General features: G+C 49.2%; 1 protein-coding gene across 5 annotated transcripts; it reads left to right on the forward strand.

Annotated features, from left to right (window-relative positions):
• The first annotated feature begins 102 nt into the window (after positions 1-102).
• On the forward strand, positions 103-8,798 carry D2HGDH (D-2-hydroxyglutarate dehydrogenase). Of its 5 annotated transcripts, none has more exons than XM_066556937.1 (9): positions 103-530; positions 1,728-1,785; positions 2,738-2,877; positions 3,312-3,505; positions 4,646-4,814; positions 5,394-5,537; positions 5,946-6,088; positions 6,223-6,388; positions 7,945-8,798. In XM_066556937.1, the coding sequence occupies exons 1-9, from the start codon at positions 260-262 to the stop codon at positions 8,217-8,219; spliced, it is 1,560 nt and encodes a 519-aa protein (XP_066413034.1). In that variant the 5' UTR covers positions 103-259; the 3' UTR covers positions 8,220-8,798. The 5 variants fall into 5 exon arrangements, with proteins under 5 accessions (XP_066413034.1, XP_066413035.1, XP_066413036.1 ...); XM_066556938.1 differs by having other exon boundaries at positions 419-530; positions 1,688-1,785; XM_066556939.1 differs by having other exon boundaries at positions 419-530; positions 1,688-1,785; positions 2,738-2,870.
• Positions 8,799-18,168: the final 9,370 nt, after the last annotated feature.

An 18,168-nucleotide genomic window follows, 5' to 3' on the forward strand; every position in this document is an offset into this window, starting at 1 on the left:
GGGGCGCTGCCGCCCGCCCGCGCTGAGCGCGTTCGCGCTCATCGCGGCGGGCGGCAGCGCCCCCTGGCGGCTCGGAGTGAGGCGAGCGGCGCGTCCCCGCCGCTTCCAGGCCCCGGAGCGTCCTTGGAATCTTCCGTTTTACCGGGAGAAGCCTGACTTTTCCCTCCCGGTCCGCGCTAGACCACACTGAGAAGGCCGCGTGTGGCGGTGGGAGCAGCGGAAGAGCCGCCCTCACGGAGCGAAGCCGCGGTTTTTGCCCATGGCTGCCGCAGTCGTGTGGCGCCGCGGGGCCGCCTGGCTCAGGAGCTGCCGAGGGAACCGGGAGCTCCCCGGTGTGCCCCGGGCCAGGGGCTGTGCTGGCTCCCGGGAGGTGGTGCCGACCTGCGAGCGGTACGCGGTGCGGAGGCTGCCCTTCGGCCGGCTGGCGGATGGCGATGTGGCTTTCTTCGAGCGCCTCATGCCCGGCAGGGTGGTCACCGGCGAGGAGGAGGTGAAGCCATTTAATGTGGACTGGCTGAAGTCGGTGCGAGGTAAGCGAGCCGCGCGGTGAAACCTCCTTCCTGCCTCCGTTAATTACCGGAACAAGGAGTTTGCCAAAGGAAAGCTTATCTTTATTAATGGCGGATCGCGTCTGTACAGGCCGTAGAGTTGGAAGGGACCCATGAGGATTATGGAGTCCAGCTCCTGGTCCTGCACGGACACCCCGACAATCCCACCCTGTGCCTGAGAGCATTGTCCAAATGCTGCTGCAGCTCTGGCAGCCCTGGGGCCGTGCCCATTCCCTGGGGAGCCTTCTCTGGAGTAAGAACCTTTCCCTGATACCCGCCCTAACCCTTTCCTGACGCAGCTCCAGCTGTTCCCTCGGGTCCTGTCACTGGTCACCAGAAAACAGATGAGTGCCTCCCCATCCAAAATTAGTTTTTCTCATAAAATTATTCCTTTAAGAATTACCTGACAATAAGAATAAGCTGGAAAACTTATAGGCTTTCTCAAAAATAATTTAAAAAAAATCTAAACCCTCTAACTTAATTTTTTCCTGAGACAAATTGATTCAGCTAACAGTTTTGATTAAACCTCACAAAAGAATATGAAAGCTTTTGGGAGATTTGATTGCAGCCTTCCAGTACCTTAATGGGGCTTATAAAAAGGAGGGAGAGAGACTTTATGTGGGCCTGGAGTGGCAGGACAAGGGGGAATGGCTTCCCACTGCCAGAGGGCAGGGATAGATGGGATATTGGAAAGAAATTCTTCCCTGGGAGAGTGGGGAGGCCCTGGCACAGGGTGCCCAGAGAAGCTGTGACTGCCTCTAGATCCCTGAAAGTGTCCAAGGCCAGGCTGGACAGGGCTTGGAGCAACCTGGGATAGTGGAAGGTGTCCCTGCCCATGGAATGAGATCAACTTTTAGGTCCTTTCCAACCCAAATCATCCTGTGATTCTGTGTTTCTAAATCAAGCATTGTGAATTCTCTGTTCCTTCTCTCATAGATTTCATGAGAATTTAAACTGTTTCCCATTGCCTCCATTGGCACCCAAGTCTGCCTATACATGCAAAGTTTTTTGCAGGGCTTTAAGGGAAAGGCTGCTGTTGAAATGTTTGTTGTCAAAGTGGTTGAAATGCCTAACAGTGGAGGGAGCATCGTTATTTCCCACCTCATCTTTTCCCCCCTGTTTCTTTCTGACCTCTGCAGAGCCACAGCTTGCCTTGAGAGTCCCTTGCTTTCATTGCAGGCTGCAGCCAGCTGGTGTTGAAGCCCCAGACCACAGCAGAGGTGTCTCAGATTCTCAGGTAACACACACCTTTTCTGCTGGGCTTGGTGTTGAGGAGACTTGGGTCGAGCCAGGGATGATCCAGCACCTGAAGGCAGCTTGTAGGTGTTCAGACACCAATTCCTTAAGCACTGGACTTGCTGAGTTAGTTTTCTTCATGACTTTTCTGCTCTGATAACTGGCTAAAATTAGGTGTTGTACAGGTGCTCAGAAAAGAGCAGTTTCGTGAAAGATTCAGGAGGGTCTGTTTGGAAAGGTGAAGAAGGTTAGGGCAGAACCAGGCAGTTTGAGGGTCTGTTTTATCCACCCTGGTGTGAGCACAGCTCTGGTTGGGCAGTGCTATGCCAGATCACTGTTTGGCTGAGGAGCTGACAGCTGCAGGAACGTGCTCCTGGCTCTGTTCAAACAGGGGTGCAGAGCACAGGAGAGGCAGGCAGGGCTTCTGAGGGAGCTCTGGTGCCGTGGGCTCTGTGCCATCCCTTGTGCAGGAGCTGCTGTGAGCTCAGAGGGGATGTGGTGGGTGCTGCTTGGCAGGGATGTGGCAGGTGCAGCAGCTGAGGCACAGGTGCACATTTTGTTGCCTACAGGACATGAATTTCTTGGGAGGAGGAGGGCACTCATGTCTGAAAGCACTGCCAGAGGATGGCTGACAGAGCCCACTGGGGAGCCCAAGCTGTTAGAACAGACTGCTATAGAAACAGAAGCAGTGCTTTCCAGGCAGATGATGTGTGCCACATGTGTAGGGGTCTAACCTCAAGTGTTGGTTCTTTGCTCAGCCCTAGGCTGAGTTCAGACAGAAATTGCCCTTTCTCACTTTGTCATTGAAACTCTCTCCTTCCATCAATTTATTCTTTCAGTGAAATGCTGCTTAATTTTAAGGAGCACTGTCATTCATGTAGAGATGAAACTTGTCTGACAGACTGATTGTGGCTTTTAAATGCATAAAAATTCAGAGAACTTTTTCCTTCCAGGTACTGCCATGAGAGGAACCTGGCAGTGAACCCTCAGGGGGGCAACACAGGCCTTGTTGGGGGCAGCGTTCCTGTCTTTGACGAGATCATTCTCTCCACTGCTCTTATGAACCAGATCATCAGCTTTGACAAGGTGTCTGGTAAATATTCCAGGGATGTGAAGCACAGAAATGAGCCCCAAAACACAAAACAGGCATTTTCCTGGGAACAGATAGCAGCAGGATCAGCAGGGTTCAGCCCAGCAGCATCATAAGGAGGTTTGTTTGGATTTGGGGGGTTAGGCTGGTGTGAGTATCTCTGTTCAGAGAGGGAGAACAACAGACAGAGACACATTTCATGTGACTGTGTTTTACCAGTCTACAGTTGTGGGTGATGGGATATTGAGGCAATAGCTAAGCTCCCTGAGGCTTGAGGAGGGGGCAGCTCCCTGGAACATGCACAGATTTCTGCATTTAAACTGAATCCCAGGAAGTTTTGAAGAAAGTGGTGCTTGTATCTGCTCAAACTGCTCCTGCTTCTTGAGGAGGCACCTTCTTCTTGGCCATCAGCTTGTAGCATGGTGTTTGTGTTGCAGGAATCCTTGTGTGCCAGGCAGGCTGTGTGTTGGAGAGGCTCAGTGAGTACTTGGAGGAGCAGGGCTTCATCATGCCACTCGACCTGGGAGCCAAGGGCAGCTGCCACATCGGGGGGAACGTGGCCACCAACGCCGGGGGCCTGCGGCTCCTGAGGTACGGCTCTCTGCGAGGGACCGTGCTGGGCCTGGAAGTGGTAAGGCGAGTACCTGGCAGTTCCCTTCTTGTATAATCCTCTGCTGTACTGCTTCCTGCTCTTCTGACTGCCCAGCACACTGCCAGGTTCCTCTCCAGGCTTCCACTCTTTATCTTTTCCTTGTTGGGCTCTTTTGAGAAGGGTCAGCGCATGTCTTCATGCGTGTAGCGTGTTATTGCTGCTGCAGTTTCCAGCTTCCTGACTTCCACTGCTTGCTGACAGAGGTGGTGTTAGGTGGTTTTCTAATCCAGATAAGTGAAAAGAAGGTAGGGAGAGGTTGGGCCATCCCAGGTTATCTGCATGGAGTTGGTTCCTCTGAGCAGAGGGTCTCTGGAACACTCTGCTAAATCCATCCTGCAACACTCTCTTCTAGTGGCTGCTCACTCGGATTTTAATAGAATCATAGGATCACAAACTGGTTTGTGTTGGATGGGACTTTGAAGATTAGGGTTTAAAGCCCACCCCATAACAGAGCTGTCTGCTTTGGGTTCATTTGGCTGTGTCCTAGAGTCTCTGCTGTTTCTCAGCTGCTCCTGTCCTACAGGCGAGTGCCTTGGGATGTAAAGGCTGGATTAGGAGTTCTAAAAGTTTTCATGGCTGGGGACAAAATTTGGGCAGGGAACAAAAGCATGGCTTTGTTTTACTGTGTAGACTTAGAAAGGAGAGCATTTGTCTGAGGTCAGTTTGGCTCTAATGTCAAAAAGCCTTTAGTAACCTGTCTTGGAGATACTCAGCCTTAATTTAAGGCTCAAGTGGCAGAGGGTTTACTTCATTCTGCTTAACTGTTCACTGTTTCAAGTAGCTTTCCTTTTCTGCTGGATAGTGGGAGCTAGGGCTGCAGAGAATGTCTGGTCTTCTCCACCATTAGTATGAAAAGCAGAGCAAAGTGGATCTTCTGCTATTACTTCTCCTGATGGAAGTAGAGAAGTAGGAAGGAAATACCTACTCTATCCTACTGGGGTAGGATATAGAGACGGGGAAGAGCTGGGAATGGAGGAGCAGTGTGGGAATGGGCTGCAACTGTGTCACGTGCTCAAGGGGAGTGACACTGTGACACTTCCCATCAGCTTGGTGATGAGTTCATTCCCAAAGGCAGCAGATTCCTAGGCAGGTGCTCTGACTGGGCCCCTGTTCCCACAGGTGCTGGCTGATGGCTCAGCTCTGGACTGTCTGACCTCTCTGCGCAAAGATAACACGGGCTATGACCTCAAGCAGCTCTTCATCGGATCCGAGGGGACCTTGGGAGTTATCACTGCTGTCTCCATACTCTGTCCTCAGAAGCCCAAGGCTGTGAATGTGGCATTCCTAGGTAGAAGTTGATATGAATGACTTCACACCTGAATTCAAAGGCTGGGAATAGGGATAGAGAGGAGAAAGCATTGCTCAGCCTGCTGAGCTGGACTGCCAGCATCAACTGGTTTCTTGGAAATAGTGTACGGCTCTGTGCTAAAATACCTGTGCAGGTATTTAATACCTGTTGAAATATCTGCAAGGGCAGGTTGTTCTGTAAGGAAAGTGGAGCCAGGAGCTTAGCAGGGTGAGCAGGCAGGCAGGACAGTCCCCTCACTGGTGAGGGAGGGCCTGGTCTGACAGGCTCAAGAGATGAGCAGGGCAAGACTGTGACAGCAGGCAGAGGCAGCCACCATCCAGGAGTCAGGTGAGTGACCAGGTGATGAGGCAAGGCTGAGAAATCACATCTGCAGGTCAGGCTCTGGATCAGCAAAGTATGTGGCCAGGCTGCTTAAAAGCTGCTTCTGGATGTCCCTCAGCAGGTCCAGAGTTGTTTGTGGGGAGCCTTCACTGAGATTGGTTTACTTCTCAGAAACCTCCAGAGGGTTTGGGGTGGTGTCTGTTTTTTGGTCATGATTCCTGTCTGTTTTGTCTGAAGGGTGTCAGAGTTTTGCCAAGGTTCTGGAAACATTCACAACCTGCAGAGCCATGCTGGGTGAGATCCTGTCTGCCTACGAGTTCATGGATGAGAAGTGCATGGAACTGGTTGAGACACATCTCAAGCTATCCAGCCCAGTGGCAGGTACCAGTGATATTCACACTGTAGAAAGGGGCAGGGAATCCCCTTCTTGGGGATTTTTAGACTACTTTTAAACACTTCTAAAAATTGACTCATTTTAAAAAGTTGACTCACTGACTTTTAAAAGGTTGGTGATTGTGTGGGCATCCCTCATAATTTTTGTACCTAGTATATCCATTCCAAACACCTTTTATCTTTAAAGATGAGACTTTTTACTTGTATTTGTCCTCACAAAACTGCTAGCTTTCTGGGAAGTGGTTGCTTAATAAAAGATCTAGCATGTCAGTGAAGTGCTCTCTCTGGCACCAGGGAGTCTGGGCACTTAACATGTGGGGGAAACTCAAAAACCTGCCCTGAATTCCTCTGTTTTGCCCCAGGGCATCTACTTACTTTGTTTACCCTCATTCTCAGACAGCCCTTTTTATGTTTTAATTGAAACTTCGGGCTCCAACTCAACTCACGATGAAGAAAAATTGAACAGCTTCCTAGAACAGGCCATGGCTTCTGGTTTGGTCACTGATGGAACTGTGGCAACGGATGAGAAGAAAATAAAGGCAAGTCAGTGTTTCCTCTCCCACAAATCTCTTTGTGTTTTATATAGGCAAGTGTTCAGACTCAGGTTTGGTGTATGCATGGAAGCCAAGAGCTGCTTGGCTGATGTGGATTTCTGTGATCCCTCATTGCTCAGGTGCTGTGGAGCCTGCGGGAGAGGATCACCGAGGCCCTCACTCACGAGGGTTATGTGTACAAGTACGACATCTCCCTGCCCCTGGGAAAGCTCTATGAGCTCGTCACTGACATGAGGGCTCGGCTGGGCCAGACTGCCAAAAACGTGGTGGGCTATGGCCACTTGGGTAAGTGGGGGTCTCTTGGATTTGCAGGGAATGCCCCAGCAAAGGCAGGAATGACCAATCTGACTCCGTGTTCTCAGAAGGCTCATTTATTACTTTATGGTATTATACTATACTAAACTATACTAAAGAATACAGAAAGGATACTTACACAATGCTCAAAAGATAATAATGAAAACTCATGACTCTTCCAGAGTCTTGACACAGCTTGACCCTGATTGGCCAATGAGTCAAAATAACTCACACCAGAATCCAATGGAATAATCACCTGTGGATAAACAATCTCCATACACATTCCAAAGGGGCAAAACACAGGAGAAGCAAATGAGATAAGAATTGTTTCCCTTTTCTCTGAGGCTTCTCAGCTTCCCAGGAGAAAAATCCTGGGCAAAGGGATTTTTTCAGAGAATGTGAATGCCACAGGGGTGCTGGGAAAGGAGGTGATGGCCCCTCTGTGCTGTGGGTGAGAGGCTTAAATTGAGGGCTGTGGAAGAGGAGGATGCATCAGGATCTTTGTGTTTGAATTTCACTGCTTTCAGACTGTTTTCCATGTACTGATGGCAGGTTGCTGGCCAGTGAGCCATGGAACTGGTCATCTGTATCTTCTGGATGTGTACTTTCTATTTAAATATGTAATTTGTTCAATTGGGCCATCAGTTTGGTGGATGAACTTAGACACATTTGGCAGATAACCACTTTATTGTCCAAAGTGATTAATCCTACTGGAAATCATTTTTTTGTGAGCCATTAACCCTCCAACAGAGAGTGATAAATGCACAGAAAGGCTGATAGATTTGTCGGCTTGCTAGGAAACTAATCTGATTTTACAAGCAGGTAAACTGGTCATTTAGGAGAGCTGTTCTGTTACAAAAAAATCTGGAACACTGTTGAGCACACTTGATTAGGGATCATTTGAAAGACACATTGCATAACAAAGGCTTCCTGTTGGTAGCTCTTTGAGGACTAAGCTGTGTGCAGTGAGGGTTTGCTAGGATGCAGGAGAAGGATGAGCAAGTTGTATTTTTCTTTGTGTGTTTTGTCTTTTGGAGTACCCAGCAACTCTGTGCTTAATCAAATCCTGTCACACACAGTGGCAAAAGGAGAAGTTGTTCTGCTTTCTTTGTTTCTATTGACACAGTGCCAAAGCACATTTAGGGCATTGCACAAACATAATAGGGAGAGAAAAAGTGATGAAGGACCATGTTAAAATCTAATAATCATTATGAAATGCCATTGGGCAAGTCTTTGTCATTGCATCACGGTGGTGGCACAAACATTAATGCAGCACAGTGGGAATTTGAAAATCACAAAAGTCAGAGTTTGAAAGTAGCTTAACTCAGAACCTTTCCTCAAATACTGCACTTGGAGCATGGAAAAGCAAAGATCCCATTTGAATTATTTGTGCACGGAGAGGCTGACATTTGTAGGACAGTGAGCTTGTCCTTTCTGCACAGTTTGCAGACTAACAAAGGCCCTGTTGTTTGAGAACAGGAATGAGTATCCATTGCAGGGCCACCAGGTTTTTCCCCCAGACCCAGCTGTGCAATGTTTTCTTCCAGGAGATGGGAACTTGCACTTGAACATCACGGCAGAGTCCTACAGCCATTCCCTGCTGGATGCCATCGAGCCCTTCGTGTACGAATGGACTGCCAGATACAGTGGGAGCATCAGTGCAGAGCACGGGCTGGGCTTCAAGAAGAGGCACTTCATTCACTACAGCAAACCACGCCAGGCAGTGCTGCTCATGCAGCAGTTCAAAGCCATGCTGGACCCCAAAGGGATCCTCAACCCCTACAAGACTCTGCCCTCAGCTCCTGAGGGGAGCACGTGCTGAGGAGGCAGCAGAGCAGGGCAGCTCCAGCTCTGTACCTGCACTTGGGCCATAAGCATCCTGGATCAGCAAGAACATGGAGTGCTCTGTGTTTGATTTTGTTAATGGGATGGAACAAGTAAAGGAGTGGGGTTGCTCTTTTTGGGGGTGCCTGCTCTTGCTGAAGAACACACTGCTGGGATTTCTACTTAGTCTGAACACTGAAACCAAACATGGAGATACTGTGTGTGTATGAGTATTCCAACTCTCTGTCTCCTTGGGTTTGCTTTGATTTATCAGTGACAGCAGCCAAAGGAGGCGTTTTCTCACTTGGGCTGTGCAAGTGAAGCATCAGAGACACAGGAGAGCCTGTGGATGTAAGTCTTCCAAGTGAAGGTGTTGCTCTTCCTGTCTTGGTTTGAACAGACAGGTGTCTGCTAAGGAAGGCAGGAGCCTCCCCTGGAATGGAAAATGTAAACCCTCTCCCTCTGAATTGTTATGATTTTGAAACTAAGAGGCTCTCAGGTAAATATATGGGAATAGGAATAACAGTTCTTTACTAGGAAAATTAAAATAAAATTGCAGTAGTACAAACAAACAAAACCATTGACAGAGTCAGACCATGCCCTGTCCCCTGTGTGCCAGGGGGGTGGCACAGCCCCATCCCATGGGGGCTCAGCCCTCCTGCAGTGCCAGCTGTGGTTCTGCTGGAGCAGGGATCCTGCACAAGGGGGGAGTTTTCCTCTGCAGCTCCAGGGCTGCTGGAGATGGGCCTGGGCTCCCTCTGGCCATGCAGGGCAGCAGAAGCTGCTCCTCTGGCAATGCACTGGGCAAAGGCTGCTGGGCTGTGCCAGGCTCACATTGGATCCAGGTAGGAATGCTTGGCTCCTCCCCTGGGCGCAGCATCTCCCCATGGGATGATGGAATTGGATCAGCTCTGCAGGGACACTCACAAGAGATCTCCTGGAGGGAGGAGTGGGTGTGGAAAAGATAAAACAAACTGCCCAATGAACAGAGGATAACTGCCCTGCCTTTAACAGATGGTAATTTAATACACACCCAGCCAAACCTGAGACACTTCCTCACTTGTTTTATCTAATACACTTATCCCAAAGCCCACAACAACATCTGGCCATGGCCTCTTTAGTGATGCCACCTCCAGGCTATCCCAACTAAGCACCAGTGTTGTCCCATGTACAGGTTTGCAGTGCTGGAAGGACTGCCTAGAGAAGAAAGGGTTCTGGAGACCCAGCTTCTGGATTTTATTACCTGGAGGAGAAATAGCAGCAGCCAGGATGATGGGGGGGATCCCAGCCCTCCTGCTTGGCCAGGGGCAGGCTCTAGGCATGCCAGTGTTTCCTGCTTCCTTGACTTCCAGTCTGTTCTTCACAGCAAATCAGGATTTGCTCTCACATAGAGGTGTGAAATTATCCCTCCCAACCTGGCTGGATAATACCTGGGATAACCTGAAGTGATAATCCAAAAGGATGGGCTTGGAGCAACCTGGTCTAGTGGCAGGTGTCCCTGCCCATAGCAGAGAAGTAGAATGGGATGGGCTTTCAGGGCCCTTCCAAGCCAAACCACTGTGTGACTGTGCTGGGAGTGCTGTGGGCTCTCTGGAGGGAGGAGAGGCCTTGCAGAGGGCTCTGCACAGATGCACCACGGGGCAATGCCAGTGGCACAGAACTGCTGAGTCCAAGTGCTGGGCTCTGCACTCAGGGGGAGCAAGGCTGGGCACGAGGCTGAGCTGGGAGGGGAGAGGCTGGGGAGCAGCCCCTGGAAGGGTCTGGGGGTGCTGGGGCAGCAGCTCAGCAGGAGCCATGGCCAGGAGGGCAGGTGGCATCCTGGGGACACTGACACAGGAGAGGGCATGGCCTGGCTGTGCTCAGCTCTGGGCAGCCTCACCCAGAGAGCTCCAGGGTCAGGAATGGGGGAAGGGGCTCGAGTGTGCCCAGAAGAGGAGAACCAGGCTGGGGCTGGGAGGTGTGACCTGGGAGGAGGCTGAGGGCTCTGGCTTTGTCTGCTTTGGACAGAAGGAGGCTGAGGCACAGCCCCATCCCCTCTGCAGCTTCCTGAGGAGGGGGCACGGAGAGGGAAGGGCTGATCTCATGGGAATGCTGCTCTCAAAGCAGGGCCAGGGAGGTTCAGGCTGGACATTAGGAAGTGTTTCTCTATAGAGCAGATAATCAAACACTGCACCAGGCTCCCTGGAGAGATGGTTGATGCCCCAGACTGTCTGTGCTCAAGAGGCATTTGAGCAGTGGTGTAACTTTAGGGCAGCCCTGAACTGGTCAAGCAGTTGGACCAGATGGTTGTCCTAAGTTCCTTCCAGCTGAACTGTTCTATTCTAACATGAAGGGTTTTGTTGGTTTTGGGGTTTGGTTTTATTTGCTACAGTGTCTTGTAATGTATGGTTTGTTGTACAAAACCACAGTCACCTTTCTGCTACAGAGGCAGTGAGTCATTTATCTTCTGGCTTACTTGGTGTTTGTTAGTTATATCCTTATTTACTGATATGTGTCACTCATAATCTAGGCTCTTTTGTATCCAAATGAAGCAGGTGGTAATAAGAAAGAGCCAGAGCATTTCCCAAAAGTAAATCGTCTCACTAAGCTGATAACTTTTTACAACAAAAGGATGTTTTCTTTCAACATGGGCAGAGCAGTGGATGTCAGCAAAGCCTGTTATGCTCTTTCCCACAATCTTCTCCAGGCTGGACAGGGATTTGAGTGGCCTGGCCTAATGGAAGGTGTCCCCTGCTAGTGGCAGGGGGGTTGGAACAGGGTGAGCTTCCAACCTAAACCATCCTGTGATTCTGTGACTCTCCTGGGCTGCCTGGGTGGGCTGGGGGACAGGTAATAAGCTGGCTCAGGCTGTGCTCAGAGGGAGCCCATTGATGGATTTTACTCAGGTGTACTGGTTTGGAAAGCCTTACTGGATGCCATGAGAGTAGGGAAGGGAAGGTTGTGTCCTATGCAGTAGCCATCTTCTCCACTATCTGTTTTTCTGTGATGTTGGCTCTTCCACAGAGCAGTAAAATAAATGTTCCGTCCAGAGCCTTGTTCTTCAAAGAAAAACCATCCTAAAGAGTGTTTTCTTCTGTTTGTAGGCAGAACACAATCTCTACAAGGCTGCACACTGTCAGACTGCACTAAGGATGCTGGCTTGTGCTCAGCAATGTGTTGCAATGCCCTTCTCAATACAGTTCCTAAGACCACATCTCTCTCAGCTTGGTCTTGTGGATGCTTTTGACAGAAATACCTCCATATATTCCATGGCCTGCCAGTACCTAGTCCTGCTCTCCACTCTTGGCCATTCAACCCTTTCTCTTTATTATGGGACACTCCCCACCTCTCCCTTCATCCTTCAGGACCAGTCAGAGAGGAGTTGATTGTCCTCTTCTGGGCTAAAGCAAAGTGAACAATGCCATCACTTGCAAAGAGGAAGAATTTTGTCATGGAAGGGGTGCCCAGGCATTGGCAGGGGCTGCCCAGGGAGGTGCTGGAGTCCCTGGAGGTGTTCAAGGAATACCTGGATGTGGCACTCAGTGCTCTGGCCTGGTTACAAGGTGGATATTGGTCACAGGCTGAGCTCAGTGGTCTTGGAGGTCTCTCCCAGCTCAAATGGTTCTGGAATTCTGTGGCTCTGTGAAAAGAGAAGACAGTCTGTGCTGCTTGGGTGTGGGGTGATGAAAAGCTATGGGAAGTTCATGATGTCCTTGGAAAAGAAATCTGCCAGGATGCAGCTAGTTCTTTCTGAATCAAGCTGTTTATATTTTCTGCCCTTTTCCTACACCATTCTTTCTTTTTTTCCCCCTAAACTACTGACCATCACTGTGTAAAATACAGACTTTCCACATGAAAAGCTCTTTTGGGGAAGTGGAACTTTCCATAGTTCTCTTTTTCAGCTGTGTACAGAGAGGGTGCTCGGGAAGGAGACACACAACCCTGGGCTGTGGCCAGGGGAGTTCTGGCATAGCTCCATTTAACATCTTCCTTACACTTGCAGATCTTAAAGCCCCGTGTAAGTTGCACTGTTGCACTGAACAATAGAGCAGTTCCCTGGGGGAATACAAGGGAGGAGGCAGTGTAGGGTTGTTTTATCTTTCCTAGACCTTACTTCTGTGTTCTCAGTGATGCTTTCACATAGTGGTGCACTGTTGTTTGTAGCAGGGAGAGACAGGGTGGGTACATGTATGTGTATTTTTAGAAAGAGTCAGCGTGACAGGCATTTCTTGTCCAAAATTCTAATTTTTTTGAGACAGACTTAAACGCTAGAATGATGTGAATGCTCTGCACTTAGAACCAGTGGTCTTCTTGGCTCTCTCTACTGGTTTTGTCTTTCTCTGTACAGGATTATGGCGGGGACAGAGTTAATTTTCTTGACAGCGGCTGGTCTGGATCTGTGTTTGGATCAGCGATGGAAGCACAGGAATGTTGTAGCTGTTGCTGAGTGGTGCTTACACAACATGAAGGTCTGTTCTGCTCCTCACCAGTGCGGAGCTGCGAGGGGACCCAGCCGAGCTGGCTGAGCACAGCCCTCTCCCACGCCGGAGGAGGCGGCGCCCAGCAATAAAACCTGGCAGGAAGGAGGAAGGGGGTGTTCCCAAGTCACCGTTACGGGTGATGGAGCTCAGCTTTCCTGGGATGGCCCAGCACCCACCTGCGGCAGGAAGCAGGGAATGATTTCCTTTTGATTCACTTGTTTGTGCAGGTTTTGCTTTACCTGTTAAACTGCCCTTATCACAACCCACGAGTTTTTGCATGTCCTCCTTCTGATTCTCCCCATCCTGCTGCAAGGGGCAGCTCTCCCGGGGCCTGACCCCCAAGAGGAAGCAGAGCAGGATGGAGTGATGAATCTCACCCCAACTCACTAACTCTGTGTCACCTGGCTGCCCTTCCCTACCCCAGCCCACCTCCACATCAGAACAAGTATTCATGCCTGGCATAATTTTTTTTTTTTGGTGTAACCAAAGCTGACAATTTGTGTACAACACCCCAGGAGAGAGCAATAAATCAATTGTAAAAGTGTAAAAAATGGGCTTTTGTGATCTGCGGGCTCTACCAGCTCCTGAGTGAGAAATGCCACAGCTGACGTGTGTAATGTAACAGGAGAAAGAGGTCGCTGAAATGTGCCCTCCCTGCCAGCAGCAGCTGGTGCTGTGCCAAGAGTAACCCTAGAAATTCTCCATAAAAGAGCACATTGACACAGGTTCTACCAAGAAACTCAAGGAAAGCAACCCTACACCTTGCTAATCTCTGCATCTTGGTAAAGTGCTGGAGTTGGGGCTGGTCTGGGGAAGCTGTGATTTAAAAAGAAATGCTGTGAATTTCGGTGCTCTGGAAATGCAGCAATGTAGGTGAAGGATCCTGGAGTGCTGAGGATTTGGCTGTTCAGGGGGTCCAACAGTATGCAAGGGTTAGAAGGGTGGCACTGTGTGAGGGGAGGGAAAGGGGACCACCAGGAGGTGCATGGAACTCAGCATGGCTGTAAAAGACCAAAGTAACAACTCAGAGCCCCCTAATCCAGGCTGGGAGGTGTGGGTACACTTCTAGTTGCCCAAATGAGGAGAGCAGTGGCTTCCTCCCAGTATGGGGAGCAGGGAGATGACCCCCCCTCCAGACCTGCAGGACAGATTCTGCTCTCCCAGGGCAAACTGCAACCATCAAATCCAGTTTGTGAAGTCCTGGTGTACAGCAGCCTCAGTGGAATCTAAAATTCCTGCACAATATGAATTGTAATAGTTGTTAATGACACCAGAGATAAAATAATGCCCCTTTAGGGACAAGATTTCTCCCTCCCAAGGCATGCATATAGCCAAGTCTATTAAGCTCTTAACCTCCAGCTACAGTAATTGCATTTTTACCAAAAATTTGAAGTCTAAATGTTTTAAGAGGAATTTCCCATAGGTGAACGCCATTCCTGTTTGCTCTTGCCAAATGTGTCTGGCAGTGAATTCCTGTCCTTACCCATCGAGCAAGAAGCAGATAAAAGGGACAGCAGTCACTGACCATGGCCCCTGGTGCAGGGTGACAAAGGTCCAGTGCCCTCCAGCAGCCCCTGTGAGCCTCCCTCCTGCAGCCAGGAGAGAAAAGGATCCCTTCTAAGGAATCCCAGTTCAGCCTCTCCTTCCCAGCAAAGCTGCTGCAAACGCCGTGTCCCGAGGCAGCTCTTTATGCCCATGTTGATGTCCTGGATACCAGCACTTTTCATGGCTTATTAATTAACTCCCACCCCCTTCTGGGAACACCTAGCCACTCCCTTCATCCTCACCTATCCCAGCCATTTATAGCAGTGAACAGATGCTAGAAATAGAGACTTGGCCACTGTGAGCCAGAGGAGACAAACAGGCACTGGAGTCAGTTTGCAAAAGGAGAGATTTCCCAGCCTGCAGCAGCATGAAAAGCCCTGGGTGCACTCCAAGGTAAGGGCAGAGGGTGCTGAGTGCTGGGGGTGCCCAACTAAAACTTGCTTTGCAGGAAGGTCTGCTTCAAGTCATCCCTGGAAGTTGTTAATAACCCACAGAGTTAGTTACAATTTGCTCCAGGGAAGGGATTCATTTTGCCATTAGTATTTCTTGCCTGTGTTCCAGATCTTTGAATTTAAAAGAACCTTGCTAGTTTGATGCAGATGTCTGTTATTTTTGGCTTAAGCTAAAGGAACAAGAAGGGGGTCACAAGCCTTAAAGCATCTATAGCTGCACCTCTAAGAGAGGTAGATTTTGTGTAAGAGAGATAGATTTCCATGTTTTCTTCCCAGAAGGGAAAAAAGCACAGCAGAGGCTGGAAAGGCAAGTGGAACCTCTGGCACCAAGTGCTCCGTGGGTTTTTTGGCTTCTTAGAATTTTGTGTCTCCCATGCGCTGCTCAAAGGTTTTCCAGGCTCGTTCAGGTAACTTCAGCACAGCATTCAGATTTGGACTTTCTCTCCTGAACTTCGCTGCACCAGATCTTAGAGGTATTTCACAACCTAAACAATTCCATGATGCTGTGCAGGTCAGAGCCTTGCAGTCTTGTGACAAAGGGGGTGTGTGATACTAAGGGAACACAGCTTAAGGCTCTCACAGAGATGTGCCAGGGTGGTGGGGGCCAAGCTGGGGTGAAACCCCAGTGCAGGTCTGCAGACAGAGAATCAGAATATTCTGAGCTGGAAGGGATCCACAGGGATCATTGAGTGCAACTCCTGGTCCTGCAAAGGACGATCCCAAATACCACACCAAGTGCATGACAGCATTTTCCAAGTGCTTCTTGATATTCTCATAATTTCCATTGCATGCATTTGAAACATAGAGAGCCTGAGATGTAATCATTCTCTGCAGAATTTCAAGCAGTTGTCATGTCTTATTCTGTACTGAACACTGGAAGCAGGTCTGGGAGCAAATCCCACACTGGCTCTGACTTGTTTTCTGGGAGAGCAGTCACACTGTGTTCAAAACACTGTGTATGCTCCAGGTGAAGATCCTACACCCTTTCTGTCAGTAAAAACCCTGAAACATTTCAGGAGCTCGTTTGTTTCCAAGCACAAGATGTGCAGAAATGATGGAGGCTTGTTGCAAGAGGAGGGAAAAGTGCCATCAGTTTGCTGTGTGAGAGATTTGTTTATTCAGCCACCTTATTCCCCCAGTGTGTGTGGGGATGTCACCCTGGAGCCAGGGACAGCCGACAGTGCAGTGCCCTGACAGGGGTGATGGGCACAGGACACCATGGGTGCACTAACCTGCACCCTGTGTACCTGCAGCCCTCCTCTCATCCCCAGGGTCCCCAGTTTCCCACACTCCTCCCTGGGGATCTCCTGGATCCCTGCCCTTGGCTCTTCCTCTGGACACTTTCCTTGCTCACCTTTGCTGGGCTGAGGTGCAGCAGAGTTCCCTCCATGTCACCACTCCCTGCTTGTTCCCTGGGCTGGAAGGTGTTGTGGTGTTATGAGGGTCCCCAGAATGAGGTGAGAGATGAGAATCTGACTCCATGTTCTCAGAAGGCTGATTTATTATTATATTATATTGTATTATATTGTATTGTATTTTATTGTATTGTATTATATTGTATTACATTATATTGTATTATATTATATTATTTATATTATATTGTATTATATTGTATGCTATACTAAAACTATACTAAAGAAAGAGAAAGGATACATCAGGAGGCTATAAAAGAATGAATAATAAAAACCCATGACAGACCAGAGAGTCTGACACAGCTGGACTGGGATTGGTCATTAATTAAGAACAATTCACATGCTGGGTAAACAATTCTCCAAATCACATTCCAAAGCAGCAAAACAGGGAGAAGCTGAAGTTTCCCAGCTTCCCAGGAGAAGAATCCTGGGCAAAGAAGATTTTTCAGAAAATATCATGGTGACAGGAAGGCAGATACCCATCCATCCATCCATCCATCCATCCATCCATCCATCCATCCATCCATCCATCATCCATCCATCCATCCATCCATCCATCCATCCATCCATCCATCCATCCATCCATCCATCATCCATCCATCCATCACCCATCCATCCATCCATCCATCCATCCATCCATCCATCCATCCATCCATCATCCATCCATCCATCCATCCATCCATCCATCCATCCATCCATCCATCCATCCTTCCATCCATCCATCCCAGGCACAGGAACAAGCACCATGCCATGACAATGCATTGTTTGTCACCCCTGGGACAAGGATCCTGCCCTTTCTGCCTGGGGACTGGCACCTGCATGGACCATGTTCTGCAGAGATCAGTCACTCTTGCTTCTTAAAACCCACCATTCCAGGAAGAAATAGTTTTGGTCTAGACAATTCAAAGGTTCATTCCTCCCTGTGTCTCCAGGGACAAAATATAGCTGTTGTTTGGTTTGGGGCATGTCCAGACAAAATGGGTCTCTGGGAGCATTCACTTAGGCTGGGGTTGGGCTTGGTGTGCTGAATGTGTCTGAATATTGGGAGGCAGAATGGCACTGTGTAATCCTTCATTTAAGTAAACAACTATTAAAATATTGTGGGATGCCTTGAGGTGATAAGGTGCAGAGGTCTACAGAGCCTGTCTTTTTGCAGTAGAAGGGATTTTGCCATTAGTATTTCTTGCCTGTGTTCCAGGTCTTTGAATTTAAAAGAACCTTGTTAGTTTGATGCAGATGTCTGTTATTTTCAGCTTGAGCCAGAAGAACAAGAAGGGGGACCTATGCTCTGGGTCTTCTAGAGCATATTGTGATCTGTATCTGCCCTCAGGATGATTTTGGGTGTATGTGATTTGTTTGCCCCATAAAACATCATTCAGAGTTGCCATTTTGGGGACACTACCTAAATTAATAAATGGACTGTTACTGCACCCATTAAACTCGACAGAAAAGGTGCAGCAGGAGGATGTCAGCTTAGGAAGGACCTCCAGGCAGGCAGGCAGGCAGGGTGGTGTGCTTTGGAAAACCATCAGATAGAAGGCAGCCTCAGTTTAAATGAAAGACCAAGAAGATTGGTGTGGGGGCTGCATGGAGCCTGCTCGCTGCCCATGGGCTCCTCTGTCTTTCTTCTCCCACCTCATCTCCAGGGACAGGGGATTGTCCCACTGCCATCCCCCTAACAGGCCTGGGGCAAAAAGTTTAGGAAATCCTGATGAAATCTTGCCTGCAGGTCTGTCTTGAAACTCTGTGTGCAGAAGCTGTGCTGCAAATTCCTGACAGAGGTTGGTACCAGCTAGGGTCTCCCCTGGCCTTGGGAAGGGCTTTTGGAGGAGGGCTTGAAGGCTTGCTTGCTCCCTTTGGAGAGAGGAAACCACAAGTGTGACCATAGCATGCTGGAAATTGGGATGATATCTTCTTAAAACAGTGTAAAACCTGAGCCAGATCTGCTGCATTTTGGCCATGTCTGCAAATATGAGATTCACACAGAGCTAAAAAAGCTTCCAGGGTGAGAGAAGTCAGATCAAACTTGGTGGTGAAAAATTCCTTTTAGGTGGGCACCAAACCTTCAAAAGATCCCC

This window comes from Molothrus aeneus, chromosome 10, assembly GCF_037042795.1.
Source record: "Molothrus aeneus isolate 106 chromosome 10, BPBGC_Maene_1.0, whole genome shotgun sequence".
Lineage (NCBI taxonomy): Eukaryota > Metazoa > Chordata > Aves > Passeriformes > Icteridae > Molothrus > Molothrus aeneus.